Below are 23,001 nucleotides of genomic sequence, written 5' to 3'. Positions count from 1 at the left end.
TTTTGGGTGGGTGGGATTCTTCCCATTAACTGTGGCCTTTGGAGTTTCCTGCCCTGGTATGTCACACGCTAAGTCTGCAGTGAAGACATTTCCTATGTTATGGAATTTCATCTCATTACCTTAGTGTTAGAGAATGGTAAAAAGCGGCTCTTATTCCAGGACATATGATGTTGCATTGAACCCATGGTTGATTTTCTTTCCAGAGACTGTAAAGACACTAAAGAAACACAAGATGTTGCCAGAGGAAAATCTTAAGTACGGGAGCAAGGTTTTCATTCACCAGACCATTTTACAAAGAAATAGATTCCTATGGGCTCCAAAGGTTGTGAGTGGAATATATGGGTTTGGCTGCTACCTGTGGGGGAAGACATTATCTAATGGGGTGCGAGATACCCATGGAGACTGGGAGTTTGGAGGGTGTGAGGGATTCCCTTAGAATGGAACATCCCTACTGTCAAGGCCCCATGTATTCCATGGTAAAATGGGAATCCTACATTCTACAGCAGCATTAATTTACTCTCTCTCTCTCTCTCTTTCTGGGAAATGCCTTTCATTCCCACTGACTCTCCTTTCTATCCCCCCGTGGCTCATAACTAAACATTCTTGCAGTAGAATTTGTTTATTTTCAACAGTCCAAGAATGGATTTTTCATTACACCCTCTGGGTGGCCTGGCTCCACACCCCAAACCTTAGCTCCTGCCCCAGCCTGGCTCAGAGCCCTCTTCCCCCATGGATGCCAGGGAATTGGGAAGCTGGGAGCTGGCTTAGTGGCTCATCTTCTCAGACGTTGGCTGTTGTACCATTTTTCAGCCTGCTTAGCTCACCAGCCTGTGTTGTTCCATGGAATTGGCACTTTCCCCACTCCCTGGCTCCATGGAACTGTGCAGGGAGTGTGCACTGAAATAACTCTCTGTTGTGGGGAAATCCACAGAGCAAAAGGTAGCTGCAGGCAGGTCCTGGCAGGTTAGGAAGATAAAACGGTGAGTGCCTGAATGCAGCAAAACAGTGATTTCCATGGCAGAAATGGTGGTTTCTGTGGCATTCTGGAAAAATTGCAACTTGCACAGCCATGGAAGAGCAGAGTCGATGGAGCCCTGGTTGAGATGGATACGGTAGAACACACTCTCAGAATGATTGTTTCAGGCTCTCTGCAGACTCAGGCAGGCATCTCTCCATCTGTTTACACTCAGTTCACATTTTCAAGGTCCTGCTCGGGAAAGACAGATAGTCATGAAAGCTCCATACTGTACGGGCTATCTATGGTTCACAGTCCTGCTGCACATGAGCCAAGGGCAGGAGATACAGATTAAGCAAGCTTTTAGGTCACATTTCTTTTCTATCCAAGGTAAGGTACTCAGGCCTGCTTACAAAGTTCTCTTGTAGAGCCACTGTTCTGTCAGGTACATTTTAGCCAACTTTTGTGCTCTGCTTTCTCTCTGGTGTGTTAAGAAACAGGAAGATCTCCAAGCTGAAATGGTTTTGGTTGTTCTTTTTAGGAGGGATTAGGTGCTGGTGCTGTCAGAGACGATGTTGTTCTGTCTTCTCAAGCAAGGCAGAGAAAGGACTACCTGCATCCTGGCTAAAAGCACAGGGTGCCAGGGCTGGCTAACATCACAGGCTTGTGCTGTGGGCCTGGGCTCCCTCCAGGAATCCTGCAATGATGTCTGCATCTCAGCTTTCATTTTTAAGAAGTCTGTTTCCAGCCCTTGCAAAAAAAGAATTTGAAAAAACAGAAGAGAGAGAGTAATTGATTCAGGGATGTGATGTCTGCCTGAGTCTGAAGGGGAGCAGCAGCCACTGTAGCTAGGGAGGAAGCTGCTTGAGCCCACCCCACAGCAGACAGGGCATGGCCCAGGGAGAAGGGGGGCTCTGCCGTGCCTGTTGAAGGTGATGGTGGGGGAGCATTGCCACAGGTCCACCCTCTAGTGGCCAGGAGACCTCATGTGGGGGTGTGCAAAGAGCCGCAGATTGCCTTAAACTTGCCCTGCTTAAAGGAATACCATAGTCTTCCTATAGAACTGTGCCATAAAGGCCCAGGAGGGGCTAGGAGTTTAGGGACAGAGAGCACTGTCCCCTGGGTCATGAGAACAACATAAAAACAGCACCAGGGAATTAGAACTGTGAATTCTACCGAACCCCGTGCACACGGACACACAAGAAAGCCTTGTGACACGGGAATCCTGCCCCTTCTCTGCCATCTTGTCTCTGGCCAGAGCTGAAGAGATAGAGAAGGAGTTTCTGGAGAGGCTGGATGAGATCATTCAGCATTCTGACAGGGGCCAGGAGAAGATCAGGCACTTGGGATCCTGCGAATGTGAAGAGATCGTGGAGTCTGTCTTTGTGCCCCTGGCCCGGCACTGCATGGCGATGGGAGAATACGCCAGAGCCTTGTATTACTTGTTGGAGTGTGCAGCGGCTTACTTACATCTGTCAAACAACTACATGGTGAGCTGCTTTGCTCCCTTGATCCCATGCAAGTTCATGTCCTCTCCCTTGGTCTCCCTCTTACTTCTATCCACATTAACAGGCTAGCCCTGATTTCATCTAGGAACACGTTCTTTGGTTCTTTCAGAATGGTAGTGTTAGGCCCTACATTTACTTTGCCTCTCCTTCCTACTTTGCTAGAAACCCTGAGCTGTAGTGCAGGATTTTAATGTCACAGACACAGCACATGGGAGATTATAAGCATACATCCGGTTTAATATTATTACCCCTTTTGACCTGAGCTTTTAGTCAAAATTTGGGATTGTGTGGGTTTTTTCTATTAGAAGGAGAAACTGAGTCAGGCATTTCATTGATGCAATCCTCTTTATTTACAAGGAATGTACATAAAGTTCTGTTTCCCTGAACACTGTAGGATTCAAACAGTTGGAGACAGTTGATTGCTCACAGATCCAAACTTCTTTCCAGACACCACTCTGCCCAAATGCTCTCTCTCTCACCTTTTTCTCAGGGTCATGCTACAAGTCCTTCTGTGGCTGTCCTTGGCTTTCTTCTGCCTTCTCTGGGTCTTTCTGTGGTGTTTCTCACACCCACACACGCCTGTGCAATCCAGTCAATCCCCAGCCCTGTGTGTTATCAGACTCCAATGAAACCTCTTAGGTCACATGGATCAACTCCTGCTCCAGCTTTGCCTGTAGCCTGTGTTTTGGGGGGAGGCTCCTATTGCTTTGGCTGTCTGTTCCAGAAAAGAGCTGAGTGCCTTATATATTTGTCTGGAGTGAAGGCCGGCGCTAACACCCATTGACCTCAAGGCGGTTTCACCCATCCCCCCAGTATAGTGACTATAGTGGGGAGAGAGGGGTGAGGAATGTTCAAAGGCGTGGTGGTTTAGGGCACTAGCCTCAGTCCTCAAGAGGCTGGGGTATGGGGATGGGGGGTGGCAGGATAAGGAGATCATTAGGGACATGATTTTGGGAGGCCCATCATAGTCTCTGGGTGACATTTAGTCATATGACAAAACTCATCATATGAATTAGCAATCTCTACCATGGAGAGCTCATGGGCGAGATGGGGTGCTTGTAGTCAGGATTGGAGTATGTTACTAAGCTGTGGAAGGGGCCCTCGACTGGAATAGCCTGGAGGTGGTGCCAGGTCAGGAGTAAGGTGCATTGGCAGGGCTGTGTGTGTGGAGCAGGGTAGGGGGGTTGAAGGGTGACTGGGACTCAGTGCCATCAGTCCTTCACTACTACATTTCCTCTATACATTCAGCCAAAGAAACCCGTGGGTATTATGTCCCAGCTCTACAGGCAGCTCCAGCAGCTCCTAGGTTACTCCAAGGGGAAAGAAAGCAATGTTGCTGTCCTAGACAGGGTGAAGAGAGCTTCCTTTGCTTTGTGGCTTGATTCACCCCTGAGTGAGCACAGCTAGGGTGGTGAAGAGACGGGGTGCACAGCTGCAGCTCCATGATTCAGTGCCATGTTGCCCTGGTGTGAGATAGCTGCACAAGGGCAGCCCCTAGCTTAGGCTTCCACTAGTGGAAGATCAGGTGTAAAGCTTTGCCATGACCCCATTCTGCTCACACCTTGCCCTCAGAACACTCCCTCCTTCCCCTGCCACAGGGCATGGGAGAAGGGGGGCAGGAGACACAGAGCTGCCTCTACCTGCGCAGAGGAGATTCTCCATTGGCCATCTCTGGCTGCTTGCAATGGCCGTAGCAGATGGGAGAATCCAGCCCTCTCTCTTCAGCGGGTGGTGGGGTTGGAGAAAGTGTGCGGCACAGATGGTCACCCACCCTTCTCTGCGGTTTGCTTTTCTTTAGGCCTTTTGCAATTTGAATACAGCAGAGAATCTGATCAAATCGGTGGACTTCAGAGCGACTGTAATTAACCAGTTTGAGGAAGCTACCTTCTACAGCCTGAAGGGTGAGGTAAAGATATTGAGGAACCTCCTTATGTATCTGGTCGGGGCCATCCTGGAAGATGATTGGAGGTTTTCTGTGTCTCCCTGCTATGTCTGTACAACCTCATCCAAAACTAAAAGTCCAAAATACTGGATGGGCTTGCATGCCCCCTTTGCTTTAGGTGGGGCCACTGAGTTGTCTCTCACAGCTATCTTAAATGAGGGGTGGAGGTCACAATAGTTTCAATGAGGTTTAACCCAACCCACTCTCTACTCCCCACTTCCGCCCTTGGCTCCAGCATTGATGTCATTCTAGAAAATGGCAGTTGAGAGCCCGACCATTTTGGAACGTGCAGCTGGATGATAAAGTTACAAACAGTCTTTGTCTCCCTCTCCCTTCCCCTCTGCAGGTCTGTTATAACATGGGCCAAATGAATTTGGCAAAGAAATTTATCAGGAAGGCTTTGATTTTATTAAACAGAAGATTCCCATTTACCTTGATTGGAGTCTTTTTTAAGACTCTGGTGGAAGTGTCAAAGCATGCGTCTCACCAGAAGAAGCAGCAATTCTTGTATAGTCGCAGTAAAGGGTAGGAAGTAGAACTGGAGTAAAACCAAGTTGGGTGGATTTTACCTTAGTCCCTGGTTGTCATTTATACCTCAATCCTGCAAACATTTAAGCACATGCTTAATTGGAAGCGTGTAACTCGCATGCTTCAAATTAAGCACATGAAGAGTGGGGGTTTTAAATCGTGGTGTTTACATACTCTAGTAAAGGGGGAATTACAGGTATGTGCATTTCCAATGGTACAGTACTTTAAAGCAAGGCATTTATTTTGAAAAACAGGAATCGATTGCAAAGAAATGCATGTGCTTTTGAGAATATGTTTATACTCCCTGCTACTGCTAAAGGCATTATTTCCAAATGTTGGCCTCTCCTTGCTAACCAGTCTCGTCATGGGAATGCTCATATTTCAGTCTGGGGACAGTGCTTCAGTTTACCCGTTTGTGAGTAAAAATGGGTGAACATATGTAAACAAGTTTGTAAGGTTTTTATTTGCACTATAAATAATCTACCTGAACAGTGCCAGTGTTTTAACAGAATGTATTCTACTGCATGGCTGCATAATGTGTTTATGAGCATTCTTTTAGGTTGTGGAGCAAGAAGTCATCATCTTAGTGGTTCAGGGATGTCCTGGGTGAAAGGGCACCTGAGATTAGCAGAAACTCTGTTGGGAGCCATGGTCTTTGGGGGCAACAGGAGGAGAGGGAGCAAGGAAAAGCATCTGGTGTTATGAAGAGACCCTTTGGGCCATGCGGGATAGTGTTGTTGGGGATTCAAGCAGAGAGAGAGAGGTGAGGCAGTGAGGGTATCAGCATGAGGGGATGGAGGTACCACAGGAAGGGGAGATATCAGAGTGGGGTGCATAATGGAGGACATGCTGTGGAAAGGGAAGCAGGGGGAGATAAGGGAGCCCCAGTGGAGGGGAGGCAGTGGTGGAACAGAAGGGGAGGGGTTGGGGGAAGAGATCAATGAGGCAGCCTGGGGTACCGGCTGGTGAGGGTTAAGGCAGTAGAAAGGAGGAAGTGGCAGAAGTGAAGGGTTAAGGCAGGAGGGGAGAAGGGGAGTCAGAAGATGGGGTGCTTGGGGGTGAAGGTGAGGTAGTGAGGACAGAAGTGACAGAGAGTCCAGCAGGGGGATTTCAGGAGTGGGGGAAAAAGTGAGCAGGAAAAGGCTGGATTCCAGGAGGGGTAGGTGAGGCCCTGAGGGGTGGGATGACAGAGTTTGGGTTGAAGCACCAGGGGAGAGTCAGGCTGTCTCACCTCTCCCCCAGGAATCCCCAACACACCTCACTGTATCCCCCTGCTGCTGCCACCCTCCTCCTCTGCTCACCTTCTTCCCCATCTCTGCTGGAACCCCCTTCCGGCTGGCACAACTCCCCCCCCGCCCACATTACATTCACCTCTTGCCCTCACTGGTGGGGGAGATAGACAGTCATTCCCTGCCATGAAGCCACCCTCCTCCCTGGATCACCAAAATGTCCCAGCGCAACTGCCTTTCATCCAATACCCCTCAACAAAACACCCAACACCTACTTTGGCCTCCCCCTACAGTGTCCCCAGTGGGAGGCTCCCAGCCTACACTGCAGCAGTCTCCAGATGGTGAGCTGAGCTTCCACCCTCCTTCCCCCTCCAGACTTCTCTCCATGTGAAATCCATCCAGACTCCCCAACAGCTCCCCCTGAGCCAGCTGTGCTGCACCGCCTGCCAAGATTCTCCTCCATCAGTTCCCAGTCTCCCCTCTTGCTTTCCCCACACTCACTTCTTCTCTCCCTCTTGCCCCAGACTCCTCTTTCTCTCTGCCCCAAACAGCCTCCCATCCCAGTCAGTTTCTCTCCCCCTCTCAGCTCTTCTGGCTTCTCTTCCCTTCCCCAAGATCACCAGTCTCTCAAGCTTTTCTTCACAATATGAACCTTGTTCTTTTGAAATAATAAATGGCAGCCAAGGTTCTCCTGTGATCCCATGACTCCAGGAGCTGGGGCTTTAAGAAAAATGCCAACTATTGTGAGAGTTGACAGCATGGCTTTCCCCATATCCCTGTCACAGCTGTCCCCTCTGATCCTCCCCATAACTGTACTCCCCCATGGTTGCCGGATGGTGGGGGAGAAGCATCTACCCCAGCCAGTGGTGCTTCCTCATGCCCTGGCCAAGCCCGTCCTGCTCCCCTCTGCTGACAGAGCAACCCCTGCTGGCACAGGGCTACAATTGCTAATCCCCACTGGCTGGAACCTAATAGTTGATCTGTAGTGGCCAGGGAAGGGGGAGGGTTCTCAGCATTGCTGCATAAAGCAGCCTCAGGTTCCTCTGTGCTGCTCCCTTCTGCAGCCAGCCAAAGTTGGGGAGCAGAGTTCCCCTTCCTTCCCAATGCCCACAGTTACTCCCAACCTCCTGCTTCTACATCCACTTCCCCCACAATGCCATCCCTCCACTGACTGACCCTCCCCCAACTGGTACCCCATCATCTGATTGCTACTTCTTCCTTTCCCCCTTCCTGCTCCTGGAATCCTCCATGTCTCCTCTCCTAGGAAGAGGAGGAAAAGTCCAGTTCAGGATCCCACCTCTTCCTCCTCCCACCCTGGCTCTCTGTTTAATTAGTAGCGATAGTGAGATCTTTGTGCTGCTGTGATCTGCTCTGGCTAAAGATGTCTCTTGTGTGATAGGGAGAAGAAATTAGCTTTCCTGCACCAACAGGGCCACTGCCTTTCCTTATTGTGGCAACTCTTCAGCCTGGACACTGCTACAAACAGCAAGAAGTTCTGTCGCCTGGCAGCGCTTATGAAGGTGAACTCAGCAGAGAAATCGGAGGATGAGAGCCAGGTGGGTCCACCCTTGCCGCTGGGAACCCTCTCCTTCTGCCCCCAAAGAAGAGGAAGTAACTAGCAGCATTGGAAGTAACTGTAATGACAGGACACACCCTGCAATTGGGGCGTCCTGGCTGTTATGGAGCAGATGTCTGATTTCAATGAGCAATGGGTTGACCTGTAAAAGTTTTGCTTTGGATAATCATCCCAATGTTCTGATGTTTTTCTGAACCTCATTCACACTGTCTAAGCCTCTGGGGCTGGAAATCTCATGGAAAACCAGATTTCTTGTCAGATTTCCAGCATGCTTGCTTCTTTCTGTCTTGGCTGGTAAAACATGCCCATGGTCTTCCTTGTAATGTTGCAGCACTTCTGTCTCTGGTAAGAACTGCGGAGGCAGAGATGTGGTGAAATGACAAACAATTACAGTTCACCGAGCTTTTTTAAACCTCCCAAAAGAGTTGATCTGAGGTTTAGTTTCATTTTTTTATTGTAACAGTTTAGCTTGGTTTTGATTTTTAAGCTATTGCTAATTTCATGTACACTAGTTTATATTCTTTGCCTTAGCACCTAGCACGGTGGGCAGGATCCTGAATGGAGCCTTTAGACATGAGCATAATAAATGTTAGTATTAATAATCCTAATTTTTTTTAATGGTCAATATTGTAAGAGAAAAAGGAACAAAGAAATATGGGGGCTTCTGGTTTGTCCATGTGTCCCTTTTGAACCTACACAAGGTAACGATTCAGTCAACAGTTTCAGGCTCTTGTTTTTTCTTGTTTGGAACGTTTAGATTATTTCATCCTATACGGAATTCTCACTCTGCTGCCAGATGATGGGTTACCAAGATGAATGGATGAAATATGAGCTGATGGCCATCCAGCGTAGCTCTCACCTCCAGGTTATTGGAGGAGGGCTATTAACAACAGTTAAATTAGCACAGTCATTGGCCTATATGAAGCTCTGCTTGGGTAACCTGCCCCTATCTATTCAATTAGGTAAGTCTGCTTTCATCATATACTGTGAAGAGAAGGTGTCAGTATTAAGGGAGAGACACTTAATACATTTGTTTTTTCCACAGGCTATCGAGCCCATGAAATGTGTGTGCGTCTAAAGAAACCCAAGCTAGATTATCTGGTTCTCTGCATGCTCTTCAAAGCTCTCTTTCTGAGCATCAGGTATGATGCAAATTTATGTTTCCATATGGATGGGCTAAGGAGAATGGTGTGTGGAGAAGAAATCCAATAGGGAACTGTGGGAGGTCGATGGAGACCCAAGTATAGTAAAAGTAAAGAAATCCCAATGACTTCAGTGGGCAGGGCATGTGGCTACAATGACAGAAGACAGACCAGGTAAGATAGTGTCTCTAGGAAGGACATCCTTATGTTTAAGGCCCTGTATAAATCACCTTTTTTTTTTTTTTTTTAGAAAATTCCCAACAGTTTGCAAGGAATGAATTACAAGTAAATGTAGTTAACTGTAAGGAAAAATATGTCAAAGACCACAGTTTGGGGGCATTTTCCGTTCCCTTCCATGAAAATGCTATTTACACAGTGCCCTATTTATGGTGTCAGGCCTGACGGCTGACCAAGGAGGAGATGGAGGGATAATACTGAGCAATATATAACAGCTCTTAATGTGAATTACTATCGATGAGAACAATGTGTCCTTGACAGAAAGAGGTGGGAGCAAGGACATCCCTGGTCTATAGAGCCAGGAAGTAAGGAAATATGGACAGGCTAAGTTTGGCTTTTTGCTTTGGTTGGCTTGTACTTTTCTTCTGAAGTGAATTTCTTCCTCACTAGGAGGCAGTTTGGATCCCCATACTTGGGATACAGGTACCTCGGTCACATAGCTCAGAAGTGTCAATTGGAGTCATGTGGCACCCTTATTTCCTCCCACCCCCAGCAGATGAGAAGACTGGTCTGCTTCTTATTAGACATCCATCTATAATGACTCTCTCTGAGCCACAATGGCTTCCTGAAAACACTTGTTCTTACAACTGTTCCTTCTCCCGGGGCATGTTTGTCTGTGGAGATAGGTTGGCCACCTGGCTTCTATATGCACCGCTCCTGGTGCTTTTCCTTGTCAATGACCAGCTGGAAAGGCAACTAGATAGTCACAGTGGACCTTGCAGACACTTATATGCACATTGGGATACTTGGCGCACCTGGGAAGGATCACAGTGGAACATCTCTATCCACTCGCTGTCTTGTTGGGCATCCTTGAAGCCCTTCTCCATAAGCTTGTTTGCCAAAGATCCTTGGAGAGAAAAATAAGATAGATACATGAGTGGAATGATGGATGGGAGCATAGAGGATGAGACATGGAAAGAGGAAAAGAAACGAAGGGATAGTGGAGAAATACCCCAGAATAAAATGAGTCATGCAATAATTCTCCATGGTGTCTAGGTACCAAGATTGTGTGCGAGTGCTGAGTTGGATGGAGGAGTTGGCCGTTAAGGAGGAGAGAATCATTGGGATGGCTTATTTCTTTTCTTACTGTTTAGAACTCTTGCTTTATGCTGGTAAGTACTCTGTGATGAGGACAACAGATAATGGCGTGCTTTGCAAAAACGCTCCTGGACAGGGACGGTCACCATGTCAACACTGTCAAAAAATGGTGGTGCCATTCTGACATCTTGTTTGTGGTTACACTGCAATTGACATGCTTTTAAAGAAGAGAGCTAAAAGGTTTAACAGAAAAGGGGTGGTAGTTCCGATGAGGGGATGTTGATATCTGTGTGAACGTTGAAGCTTTTGGGATATTCTCATACAAATCTGGAGCCTTATACTGGGAGGTGTGAGGTTGTAAAGTTGGCTAACAAACCTCCTAAGGTTAACTGGGGTTTTGCAGACTTCACTCGGCCGGCATGGAGGAATTCCCCTGATCTCAACCCCAATCACCCTGCTCCTTTTAGCTTTGCCCATCCCTGCATTGCATCCATTGTGGAGAACAAATGTAATCCACACACCTCCTGAGTGTAGTGTTCTGTCCCATCTAATGGCCACTTAGAGAGAGGTTGTAAGTCCACTAAGAGAGAGGTTCTGAGTCTGCTCTACAGCCTTAGCTAACAGCTTGTTGGCTTTTAGCTCATGTAGTAGAGGCTCATGCACTAAGCTCCCGAAGTCCCAGATTCAGTGATGACCGGGGTTTGTCAGTGTTACAAGTGGGGGCTTGTCTGGGATTTCAACTGGGAAATCTCTGAAGCTTGGGACACGCCCCATCACCTAGGGGAAGTATGTAACCCACACACCTCCTGGGTGTGGTGTTCAGTCCGATCTAGTGGCACCAAGACCCTCAGAGAAAGATTATGAGTCTGCTCTACAGCCTTAGCTAATAGCCAGTTGGCTTTTAGCTTATGCAGTAGAGGGTCATGCACTAAGCTCCAGAGGTCCCAGGTTCGATCCTGGCTGCCAATGACCAGGGTCTCTCGGTGTTACAGAAACATGGGCAGTTTAAAAGCGGATTGCATGCTTGGGTAAAAGGTTATTGATGCTTTCATTTTTTTTGCCCAGTACGGGGTTTCTCCCCTTGCACTAGAGACCACTGATACAGAGCCTATGACGGCCCCAAGGAGCTCAGTTAAAACCCCAAATCTTGCAGCTTTTCTTTTCGATTTCCATTGAGATCTGAGAATTTTTTCTGCCAGGTGATTCAGCTACTTCCAAGATCCCTCTTGACTATCTTTGTACCTATTGAAGTTTTAGAATAGGGAAACACACTCCCACCAGAAGGGGAAACGGCTTCTTTAATGCAAATTTCTTTTACAGGATTTTCATTTAAGTCATTTAAAGAGTGCCTGGAATTCATACAGCACAATGAAAAAAACTGCATCCTTATGTCTCAGAACAGCATCATGCTGGGGCTGTATTCATCCCTGGCCATTTGGTAATATACAAAGTCTCCTCAAAATTACTTTGCTGTGTTACTAGTTTAGTCTTTATTTAGCCAGATGGTGGCTTGGAACTTGGAAACTTTGGGCTGGATTCTGCCATCTGTACTCATGTTGAATAGCTCCTTATCCATGAGTCCTGCTGAAATCAGAGTAACTACTTGGCTGATCAATGTGAGTAAGGGTGGCAGAATTGGGCCAGTTCTATTAGAGGACTGAATGGGGTATTGATGAACCTTAAGGCCACCTTATCTAGGGAAGCAGGGTGGGTTGCTGAAAAGTTTTTGTCATCATGTCACATACCTTGGATGGATAATTTTAGGTTCAGTAAAAACATCTTTATTTTGCACTAAACTATTATAATCAACATCATTGTGACTAGGAGCCCTAGTCATGAACCAGGACCCTGCTGTGCTCGGCGCTGTACAAACACAGAACGAGACAGTCACTGCCCCCAAAGTACAATCTAAGTTGGTGGTAATCATATCTCATGCTTTGCTGATTGCATTAGGAAGAATTCCTCTCCCCATTGTATAACACTGTGCAGGTATCTAGATGCAGCATGAGTTTTCCATTTTCCTCTAGATTGGTGCCATTGGCCAGTCCAATAGTCTAATCCCCTGCAGCAGATCTTATGTGGATCTCTTGCTTGGTGATCTAGGTTTGCCAGACTTCATCAGTGGGGAAACTTCAAGGAGCCTTTTGAAAAGGCCAGAAGGTTGCTGAGGAGAACTAGCGCCTCATTCTTTGCTATCAGTGGATTCTGTAGATTCTTGGAGTGTGAGGTCCTTGTGCTACGGAAACACATTGAGGAAAAGCCTGAAAGTGTCCGGGAGACTCGTACTAAGACGCTAAAGGTGAGAACAGGAGAAGTTCACGTTGTGTGGAAAGACTGTAAAATGCAATACCTCTGCAACTGGAGGACTGATATCTCCTGATGGCTGCTAGTCATGGAGAGTCATGATCCAAAGCCCATGATGTCAGTAGGAGTCTTTCCAGGGGTTTCAACAAGCTTTGAATCAGGCCCATTGAGAGCAGCCATCTGTCAAGTTTCCCGACACCTCCCTTTCTGCGACTGGGCATTATGGTAGGTCAGGATGGGAAGCAGACTAGGGGCAGTCCAGAGTCATGGCCAGATAGTATATGGGTGGTCTGGTAACTGGGAGGACAATTGGTATTACAGGCAGTCCTGGGAGGACAATTGGTATTACAGGCAGTCCCGGGCAATGGTCAGAGTTCTCGCAGGGGGTCTGTAGCCAGGAGATCCAATCCAAGGGTGTGAGTTGGCAAGATAGGGTAGGTGAGGTCAGGCAAGACAGAGTCAGGTGAGACAGTGGGGCAGCAAGGCAAGGTCAGGCAAAATAGCAGGGCAGCAAGGTGGTCCAGGTACCAACCAGCAGACAATGGCTTGCTGCTCAGACAGATTCCTCTGCCTGTCGGGGTTTTTATATAGTCCAGGTGCCCAATGAGAATGCTGTCAGTCCAGCCAATCAGGAACCTACCTGCTGTGGGGTTGTAGGCCTTTAGCACTAAGACTGCCGGTCGTGGGTAGTGGCTCAGCATGCTGCAATGGCATGGAGGCTGGGGGTACCGTTGAGGAATCCAATGGACTTGGATTCAATACCAGGGTCCTGACACCTGCAGCACTCCAGTCCTGTGTATGTACTCAGCTCTACTAGCCTTGGTCTCCTCCTTTGAATTGCCTAGTTCCCTATTCGGGCCCCTGTGGTTTTAATGGCTGTTCAGGTGGTGGTTTGGTTTTGAAATCCCTTCTGTGTTGCACTACAGCTCAGCATGAGCAATAACTAATGCAAAGCCTATTACAAGTGGAGGGGGAGGTTGATCTTAATTTTGCTTCTTTCCAGTTGATTCATCCAAAAATTGATGGTAAGAATTGCAAAAACTCTTTTTTCCCCATAATACACTACAATGGAGAGGGGGAAAAATCCCTAGACAAAACAAATTGCCCCCAAAGCACACATACACACTTCTACTTTTGGCATGGAACATGGAAACTGGTCAAAAGTGATGTTCTATATTTGTATGTGTACAGCTGTGCAAGGGAGGAGGGGAGAAGGCATTGATATTTTTGTACTGTGCAGCTAGGTTTATGTCTACATTGTAGAGCTTTGTAGAGGAGACAGAGAAACTTGAATTTGATGCAATAAGAGGCAGGAAGCCAGTGGAAGGTCTCAGAAAGTGGGGGCAACCTTGATCAAACAGCAGTATTTCATTATCATAGCCCTTCAACTTCCAGGGCCAGTACTTTGTGGGGTGAGAGAACCATGACAGATTATTCTGATGTTGTGAGGATGTGGAAGAAGATGCTATTAAGACTTTGACAGATGACTCCTCGTTCCCATCCCACTCACTTTCAACAAACATATCTTTAGGATCCTCTCAGAGTGGCCTCTGGACAGGAGGTAGAAGAGAAATCAGCCACACAGAGTGCACAGTTCCCAAAGAGGAATTGTCCTGTAGGCTGGATAAGAGACTAGTGCAAAGCCAAGTTAGTGAGTGCTGCCTAAGTGCATGATCAAGACAAGTTCATACAGTCTGAATCTTCTTGGATTTTATCTCACCCCTGCTACTTTTTATCTCTCTGCAGGTTTCCTGTTTCTTTCTAGCTGGCTCTTCTCCTCAGGCATATTGTATTCCTGCAAAGGGATCTCAAAGCTCTGGGATGTCATCCTGACATGAATCTCAATTGTTCTCTTGTTAGGACTTGGACCAGGTTATCTCTCGATGCTCCACAAGCCCTATCTATTACCCTAGGGTTTACCACCTGAAAGCCTATATCTTCCTGGTGTTGGGCAATGAAGAACATAGCCAAATCTACCTATCCAAAGCATTCAAACTCTGTGACATATATGGAAACCTCCTGGAGAAATCCTGGCTGGAGATCAGCAATGTAAGTCCCGAGAGCTGGTAATCTGAAAGTTCTTTCCTTTGAGCACCAGATGAGCTGGTCTCTGGGAAGGGATTTAGGATTCCCTAGAAGAAAGTGGAGCTGGCTGCAGGTCAATGGCTGCAATATAGATAAAGTCGAGAGAGGTTGTGAAGGCAAATGATCAAAATCCTGGATGGAGCTGGTGGGTGCCTGCAGTAGGCTATACCTCTCTAGCACCCCTTGGGGGAGAGGGTGGGCACTGTTTCTGTGGCAGAGTCCAGTGCTGTTCAAGGCCTCTGCCCCCTTGCCCAGGGTGGGGGGAATTAAAGTAGCCCAAACAAAAAGTTTGGGAAGCCAAAGTAAAAGAAAGCAAAAAAAAAGACAAAAGTACCTGCCCTTCTCCTTTCTTTGAGGGCCTGGGTGGGCAAGGCTCTCTAGCTGTTTCCCGTCAGCAACCCCTGCTTCTGGGAGTCAGGGACCGCTGCACTGCAGTCCTGCTCCTTCAGAGTGCTGCCCCAAACTGAGTTGGGATCCTCCTTTTTCAGGCCCCCACCCCCATACTTAGGTTGGACAAGCCATACAGCTGCACTAGCTTGAGGCTGGTTGTGCCAGAAGAGCTCTTTAACTCCTTTCTGACAGGGGTGGGGAACTGCCCCACCACTGTGACATACACCCCAAGCCCACCTAACTGCTAACTTCTGCTAACATTTGTGGTATATTCTCAGACAGCCTGGGGCTGGTATGATATTCGGGGACAAGGCTTGGGGGAGGAGCATGCGCAGCACCTGATCCTTCACCCTGCTGTGTACACGCACACCCACTCACATCATCAGGACTCTTCTCCAACAGAATGAAACAGAATCTCTCAAGGACTCTATTAACTGTGCTATTGCTTACCCTGCAGTGGTGACTATTTACAAAACCCAACAAATAGGTCCCCAAGCCTTGCCAGGGTTACTCTGCAGTACTCCTTGTCTACACTACAGGGAAAAGTCAATTAAGCTATGGAAGTTGAGTTACATGAACAGCATAACTCAAGTTGATGTAGTTTAGATCTATTTACTGTGGGGTCCACACTATGCAATGTTTATTGGGAGACACTCTCCTGTCAACTCCCCGCACTCTTCTTAATCTGGTGGAGTATAGGAGTTGACAGGAGAGCAATCTGCAGTTGATTTAGTGAGTCTTGACCTGCAAAAATGACCACTGATGTATCGATCGTCGTGCGTCAATCCCCCGGTAAGTGTAGACAAGCCCACCTCTGCCAAGCTGGGGAGTGAGATTCAGCCTGAGATTTCAACCCAAGTGTCTCACTCAGCACTGTGTGCACAGCACTTACCTTGACATCACAGGACTGGTTCTCAGGACTATGGTTTAAGAAGCATAAAATCCCATTCAAAACATTTAACAGGTTTAGGACCATTTCTAGTACAAGTCCAACCATTCCAAAATAACATTGCTTCCTGCTCTGTGCCTCCTGGAACTTGTGCTTTGGCTCCTTGACTGGAGTAAATTTTGATGGAAGATCTATAGGAGCATCATTTTTAGGAGCCAGTGGTTTTCTCTCTAGTGCAAACTTTGTATTTGCAAAATTAAATCTCCTTTTCATGTTGTCAATTCTTCTGTCTACATCTGCCTGCCCATCATGGCTTAGTCAAACATGTCGTGGTTAACATAGCATGTTCTCCCTAGCATGGCTGTAACGTGCTCCATATCTACACACATACTTGGGTTTCTATTATAGTATAGACTGTGCTGTCACAGGTTTTTTGAGGTCCACCTTGATTGAGCCTCAGTCGTTTTCAGTGTCATTGTGAGAAGAGGGTAATGTTGTGTTAGCCCAAAGAGTGCAAATGGACCTCCCAGTGCAATCCCATAGTGCAGAGGTGGCCTGTCTAGTTACTTGTCTGCATTCCACTGCCCAGGAGTCAGCCTGGCCAGCACCCACCTACCTGTACAAACAGTGCAGGACACATGGATGGCCCCTATCTGCACAGTGCTTCCACAGTGGCAGGCTTCTTCTGCTGATTGATTTGCGATCTGATCTCTACACTGCCTCATTGGATCATCCGACCAGGCTGCCAGCTGGCCAGCACTGACATCAGCATGTTTACTGCCTTATGGACAGGGCCAGAGGCTGTGGTACTGCATGACCACAGCATCTAGGGAAGGTGTATGGTATGATGGCATTTCCCAGCATCAGGCAGAGATGGACATTCCCTGTCCTGGAGACTGCATTAGGAGAGTGATAGAGGAGAAGGCCTCTGAGTACCAGGGGGAAGAGGAATCTGATGAGGTGCTTCCTGAGACAGCTGCAGGTTCAACCCTGGAGAGCAGGAGAGATGCCATTCAGATCTGGTAAGCTACTTTTTAGTTGTGAAAATGTACAGATGGGGTCTGATTTGGGTTGGGAAGGGAATGCATTCCCAGGTTCTCCCGAGTGTGTGTTTGTAAGAGCCCTGCACAAGCCACTCTTTCCCTTCTTCCTTTCTACACCTCCATTGCATTGTCAGTAGGTCCCAGCACACCATGTCCCCACCACAATTTTCCTTTCTTGACCCCACCCCTTCCGGTTGCCTGGCCAACTGTTCCCAGTAGGGACAGAAATGCCCAGTCCCTGATAAACAGCAGATGTCTGTTCTCAAATGTCAGACAAGCAGAGAAAAATGTAAAAGGCCCACAAGCAGCAATGCAGAAAGACTTAAAAACAGGAGCATTACTAAAGATCTAGTGCAGTCTGGCTCAGACACCTACATGACAACATACATATCTGCTGGACCATGTGCCCTGAAGCACCTGCAAAGAGGCTGGTATAATTGGAACATGCTGCCAGATGGTAGCATGCCTGCAATGCATGAAAATCAGTGGATGGTAATATGCGCTTTCATGGTACACACTGCATGTACGGGATATGGAACAAGTGAAGGCAACCACAGGCGCAATGGACATATAACAGTGGCAAACATTCTTACTGGAAGAGTTTTCCATTGACCGTATTAGTACCTGCTTTAATTTTAACCCACTCTTGTGAGGTAATGTCAGAAAATATCTCAAAGCCAGTGCTCTAATGTAGTTCTTGCATTTCTTCACAGAGCCTATTTTCTTCTCCTGCCCAGGGAGCTGATTGGAGCAAATGGCTGAGGTGTATAGTTTGGAATTTAGAAGTTAAGCAAAATGGATACATTTGTCTCATCCCTTGAAAGTATTAGGCTAAGAAAGGTATGATAGCTTACTATGGATGCAAACTCAAAACTAGTTGGTTTGTCTTAACAGGACCTTCTACCAGGGCCCCAGCTGCACAGTTCTGTTTTGGACCAAGGCAACAAAGGCCAGTGTGGGTGCTGGAGTTAAAACTCTCCTTTGCCATGATGCCAAGTGCTCTGAGACCACAGTCTACCATGTTGACCAATATTTTCTCACTGTTTCCTTGTGCTCCCCAGTCTGTCTGTATCCACCTGTTGACTCTTGTCTTAGATTGTTAGCTCCTTGGGGCAGGTATGTTTTTTTGTTCTGTTTGTCTAGCACCTAGCACAACGAGGTTATACAAATAATAAATAATAATACTAACAGGCAGGCTGACAGCTTTGGAGCCAGGAAGCACCTGCTATTGGCCTTTTAGAAAGACATTGGCCAGAAATACGTTTGGTCCAATCACAGCTGGAGGAGAAGGGAAAAAAGAAGTATGGGAAGTCTACAGCTAGGATGGCAAACAAATCATGGTCAACTACTTTCATCAGAAGGACATGCACCAGGAAGAGAGGGGATTTGAAATACGGATGTCTGAGAACTTTTTTCAGACCAAATGGACACAGGTAGAATTCTAACCACCTGAGTAAGATCCTTCTCCGGCTCCTTGTTTACAGTACTCTGCCATACAAAATGTGGAAGACTTGAGTTTGGAATCAGCCTTTCCAACCACAGGCTCTGCCAGCCTAGCCTGAGAAATTCCTCCCTGGTGGCAAACTGAGAGAACAATTCCCCTGGCAAGATGCATTTTTACCATCTCTGAGGACAGTTCTGTGGTTTGACGGTTCTGTTCTGATGTCATTGTAAAGGCAGCTGGCCTGCTTTATTGCTAATAAAGTCTTTTGTAGAAAGATAAATCACTATGATATATACACTTTCAGTATAGCGCCTCTGTAGCATGAAGCATGAGTCAGTCATCAAATGAAAACCATTCACTTTACACCCTAAAAGGGTGTAAGTAAGGGGGCTTAAGGGGCCTCAACACTCCTGTGTGAGCTATCTGTATCATGGGTCACAGCATGGGGAGCTGAGTAGTTTCAATGGGGTCCTACTTCCCTTCCTACATACAGGCAGGGAATCCAACATGCCAGCCAGCAGTGCTGAGCCAGCATGGAGGGGGAAGAGATCCATGCCTGGTTTAGGTGTGGTGCAGATTACTTCCTTCCCCAAAGCCAGCTGGGAACCAAGGATCAAATTGCAACTTTTGTAATCTGTTTGTTCCCTGGTTTGCCCGTGGGGCAGTATGGGATAGATAGTGATCGATAGCAAGAATAGGGTGGCTCTTGTCATACTTCTCCCCTTCCTCCCCATCTTGGAAATGCTCTCTCTGAAGATCCAGTCTCATTCTGGCCTCTCTCTCTTTTGTTCTCCCTAGGCGTGGTGGTTCACTGCAAAAGACCCCATGGAAGATTTATGGCTGAAGGCCGCGCCAGATTTTCCCAAGTGGGAAATAGGAATGACAGAGAAAGACTTTCCAGAGATCCATAAAACCAAGTACTTGCTGCGGGTGCCAGTGTTGGATATTAATAATCCTTTCCCAGAACCTGAGATCCCCAATGTCTGAGCTGCATGTAGTTCTGAAATGACCTACCCAACTGGAGCACTTTGTAAGCGTTTCTAGCCAGCACTGCCCAAATTTGTAAGCATTTATGATATTCCTGCGCTGCACAGAACGCCTGCTCTCTGCAAAGCCCTCTGTATTTGTTCATCTCTTCCTTTGGTAAATGTAGGTTCTAATGTCTCACTGTGGCTTGCTTAGACTATTTTTCCTCACCGGTAATTAAACTCTGTACTAGCTCTTTATTATAGTAATTTATTCCTTTATAATCTGGAACAGAGTCTAATGATATTCCCAAAAAGGAAAGTCTAATTTAATTTTTTTTAAACATTCATGACTAAAATGCACTTTCTTCAAGAAAGTCACTACAACTCTCCACTTACCACAGATGTTTTAGGCATCCCCAACTGGTGCTGTTCATGGCTAGTTTCTGTATTTTATTAAAAGGCATGAAGTCTGTTGTGCGATGCCTTGCGGTAAGAGAGATCCTGTGTATGAGGGTGCTAATCCGCGTGGCCTTCAGCTTTGCTTCAGCTAGACTGCTGCTTCCATCTTAACTTTTGAAAGGCAACAGACACGGGAAATGAGAAGCCGAAGGCACGCATTCAAAACTTCTTGTTTCGGGTGTACTGAGAAATAGAGTTGGTGGAAAAATTATAACTGAAATTTGAAGTTCCAAAAGTTCAACCCTATGAAAGCATTGAAAAACAGGAAAAAAAAATGTTTATCAAAGTTCTGAAAATCTGGAGTTTGATAGAAATCTGTCTCTGCACACTGGGAGGGAGAAAACATTTTAAAGTGAGGAATGGATCCTGGACAGCATGCATTCAACTCTGTTCTGACATAGGTGATATACAAACTCTTCAACACTGCATCCTCTAGCTCCTGAGGAGTTCTAGTAAGTGCTGCCATTACCAAGCAATGACGATCAGAGGTAAATAACCAGAGTAATAATAACCCAGCACGTGTCAGTCACCACAACTGCAAAATATTCCACTCTCTCTCCCTTCTCTCTTTGGTCCCCACCCTGAAAACATTTAAGGATGTGCTTAATTTCATGAACCTGAATGAGCCCCTTGACTTCAATTGGGCATTTGTGGTGCCAGAGTTTTGCAATTTTTAGACACTAAATGTACCAAAAAACTGGTGAGAAAAAAAAACAACTTTCCTCCAAACTAGCAAAAAGCGGTGAAAACAACTTCCCCTCAAATATGCTCCCAAATTCCCCAAAAGAGGACAAAAAATGCACAGAACTGCCCCCCAAATGCCCAAAGTGACGGTGCCACAAGTACTCCTTTTCTTTTTACAAACTAGGTTGTTTTTTTAAAAAAGCTTCAAAATGGTTTAAAATGTGTTCTTAAAAAGTGCCCCAAACTAGATACAAAATGGTCAAAAACGTGCCCCCGAAAGTTGGTCAAAGAACTGTGCGTGGGCAGGAGTTTCTGTCATGAGTTAATATGTTAGTGCAGGTTTCAGAGTAGCAGCCGTGTTAGTCTGTATTCGCAAAAAAGAAAAGGAGTACTTGTGGCACCTTAGAGCAGAGGTTCTCAACCTTTCTCTGAGGCCCCGCAAAATGCTATAAAAACTCCACGGCACACCTGTGCCACAACAACTGCATATAAAAGCCAGGTCTGGCGTTAAGGGTAACAAGCAGAGCAATTGCCAAGGGCCTCATGCCTCAGGGGACACCGTGAAGCTAAGTTGCTCAGGCTTCGGCTTCAGTCCCAGGTGGTGGAGCTCGGGGCCCCATGCTGCAGTCTTGTGCAGTGAGGCTTTAGCTTTCTGCCCTGGGTCCTAGCAAGTCTAACACTGGCCATGCTTAGTGGACCCCCTGAAACATGCCAACGGCCCCCCCAGCCCCCTGTTTCAGAACCACTGTGTTATTGTATGCTGAACTGACACAGGGATTTTGGTAGTACAGCAATGCCATCCTCTGGTTATTCTGTGTATGGAATATAAATGTATTTCATGCTGAGAAATACTCAGTAGTTATTCACTTTAGCAGCTTATTCTGTCATTATGATTTCTGCCTTATTCCCTCTGTGTAGGATTAGTATTACTCTGATATTCAGGAAAAGAAAAAAAAAAGCCCTTGAAATGACACCCAGGAGACCACCTTCCATCACCCCCAAGCTGAGAATTCCAGTGGAAGCCAATTTCTCTTGGAGTCCTCTTGATACTTTCTTGAATTAACTTTCAGAGACTACATATTATCTGTATCGGGGTTCTCAGCCAGGGGCATGTGACCAGGTATCAGGGACCATCTTGCCCTTCCCATATTGCTAAATGGGCAGGTCCTGTATGGAAAAGGTGAAAACCACAGATCTATATATATCTTTGATCTTCTACATGTTTATTTACCAATGTCTGGAAAATGCCAGGCCCAGGGTAATGTTATTTGTAGAGGGCACCCTGCTTACACATGAATATGCACATTCTGGAAGTGGAGTAGGTGGTTACACATCTGGGAATGTCAGCCTAAATATGGCTTTAGGACAGAGGTGGGCAAACTACGGCCCGTGGGACCATCCTGCCTGGCCCCTGAGCTCCTGGCCCAGGCGGCTCACCCCCGGCCCCTCCCCCACTGTTCCCCCTACCCCCAAAGCTACGCCACCGCACCGGCAGCGGGGCTGTGAGCTCCTGCCACTCTGAGCGGCATGGAAAGGGGGTGGCGGTGCGGGCGGTGGTGGGGGGATTGGGTAGGTAGGGGGGCAGTCAGGGAGCAGGGGGTGGTTAGGGGTGGTGGGCTTGGCGAGCAGTCAGGGGACAGAGAGCGGTTGGATGGGGCAGAGGTTCTGGGGCGGTCAGGGGTCAGGGAACATGGGGGGTTGGCTATGGCGTGGGAGTCCCAGGGGTGTGGATAGGTCAGGGCAGTCAAGGGATGTGGGGGTTGGATAGGGAGTGGGATCGGGGGGGGGGTGGCAGTTTGGGGCAGGGGTCCAGGAAGGGGCAGTCAGGGGACAAGGAGCAGGGGGGTTGGAGGTTCTGAGGGTGACAGTCAGGGGGCAGGAAGTGGGAGGGTGCAAGTAGGAGGCAGGGGCCAGGCTGTTTGGGGAGGCACAGCCTTCCCTACCTGGCCACCCATACAGTTTCACACCCCGATGTGACTCTCGGACCAAAAAGTTTGCCCGCCCCTGCTTTAGGATCTCCACCTTACCGAGCAGGATAATGTTTGCCTGGCAAACCCCATTGAGGGCAATGGCCTGCCTGCATGAATGTAAATTAACAGTGGAATCGGACCATCTGGATTTTGCTCTTGGGTCTGACCAAAACCCATCGAGGTGAATGGGAGCGTTTCTATCAGGTCAGGTTCCTTGTGTTTCACATGTGCCAGTGACTCTTTTCTACCAGCATTTTCTCCAGCTACACTCAGAGCTCTTTAGAAGCAATCGCTGGAGGAGCACAATCCTCTGAGCGGTCTGTCGCTTCCCGGGGACAAATGCCCACCCAGCCCCTTCCGGTCCGCAGTTCGCTCCGCTTTGCGCCACGTGCAATTAACCGACCCACGCATCCGCACGGGGCCAGCCTGCACAGCAGCCTGCCGTAGGGGGCGCTGTGCGCACACGCGCCCGGAGGCCCCCCCGACAGCCTCGCCAAGCTCCGCGGCGCCCCGGGCACGCGCAGGGCGGCGTGCGCGCGAGAGGCGCCGGCAGCTCCCTCGATGGGGGCGGGCCCGGAGCGTTCAGGCACCGCCCCCCACCGCTAACTCG

At 47.7% G+C, this 23,001-nt stretch overlaps 1 protein-coding gene across 1 annotated transcript in view; it reads left to right on the top strand.

Annotated features, from left to right (window-relative positions):
* ADCY10 (adenylate cyclase 10) overlaps nucleotides 1-19,477 on the top strand; it is a 69,965-nt gene extending 50,488 nt beyond the window's left edge. Inside the window, exons 23-35 of the mRNA XM_043490851.1 lie at nucleotides 204-255; nucleotides 2,214-2,445; nucleotides 4,262-4,369; nucleotides 4,752-4,930; nucleotides 6,456-6,503; nucleotides 7,562-7,718; nucleotides 8,496-8,700; nucleotides 8,784-8,880; nucleotides 10,114-10,229; nucleotides 11,476-11,593; nucleotides 12,259-12,454; nucleotides 14,320-14,508; nucleotides 19,109-19,477. Of these exons, the coding sequence (XP_043346786.1) occupies nucleotides 204-255; nucleotides 2,214-2,445; nucleotides 4,262-4,369; nucleotides 4,752-4,930; nucleotides 6,456-6,503; nucleotides 7,562-7,718; nucleotides 8,496-8,700; nucleotides 8,784-8,880; nucleotides 10,114-10,229; nucleotides 11,476-11,593; nucleotides 12,259-12,454; nucleotides 14,320-14,508; nucleotides 19,109-19,297 (1,886 nt within the window). The 3' untranslated portion in view covers nucleotides 19,298-19,477. The remainder of the gene's footprint in view (nucleotides 1-203; nucleotides 256-2,213; nucleotides 2,446-4,261; nucleotides 4,370-4,751; nucleotides 4,931-6,455; nucleotides 6,504-7,561; nucleotides 7,719-8,495; nucleotides 8,701-8,783; nucleotides 8,881-10,113; nucleotides 10,230-11,475; nucleotides 11,594-12,258; nucleotides 12,455-14,319; nucleotides 14,509-19,108) is intronic.
* Nucleotides 19,478-23,001: the final 3,524 nt, after the last annotated feature.

The sequence above is a fragment of the Dermochelys coriacea genome, chromosome 8 (genome assembly GCF_009764565.3).
Source record: "Dermochelys coriacea isolate rDerCor1 chromosome 8, rDerCor1.pri.v4, whole genome shotgun sequence".
NCBI lineage: Eukaryota > Metazoa > Chordata > Testudines > Dermochelyidae > Dermochelys > Dermochelys coriacea.
The sequence above is the reverse complement of the archived record's forward strand: the minus strand, read 5'-3'. Positions and strand labels throughout refer to the sequence as shown.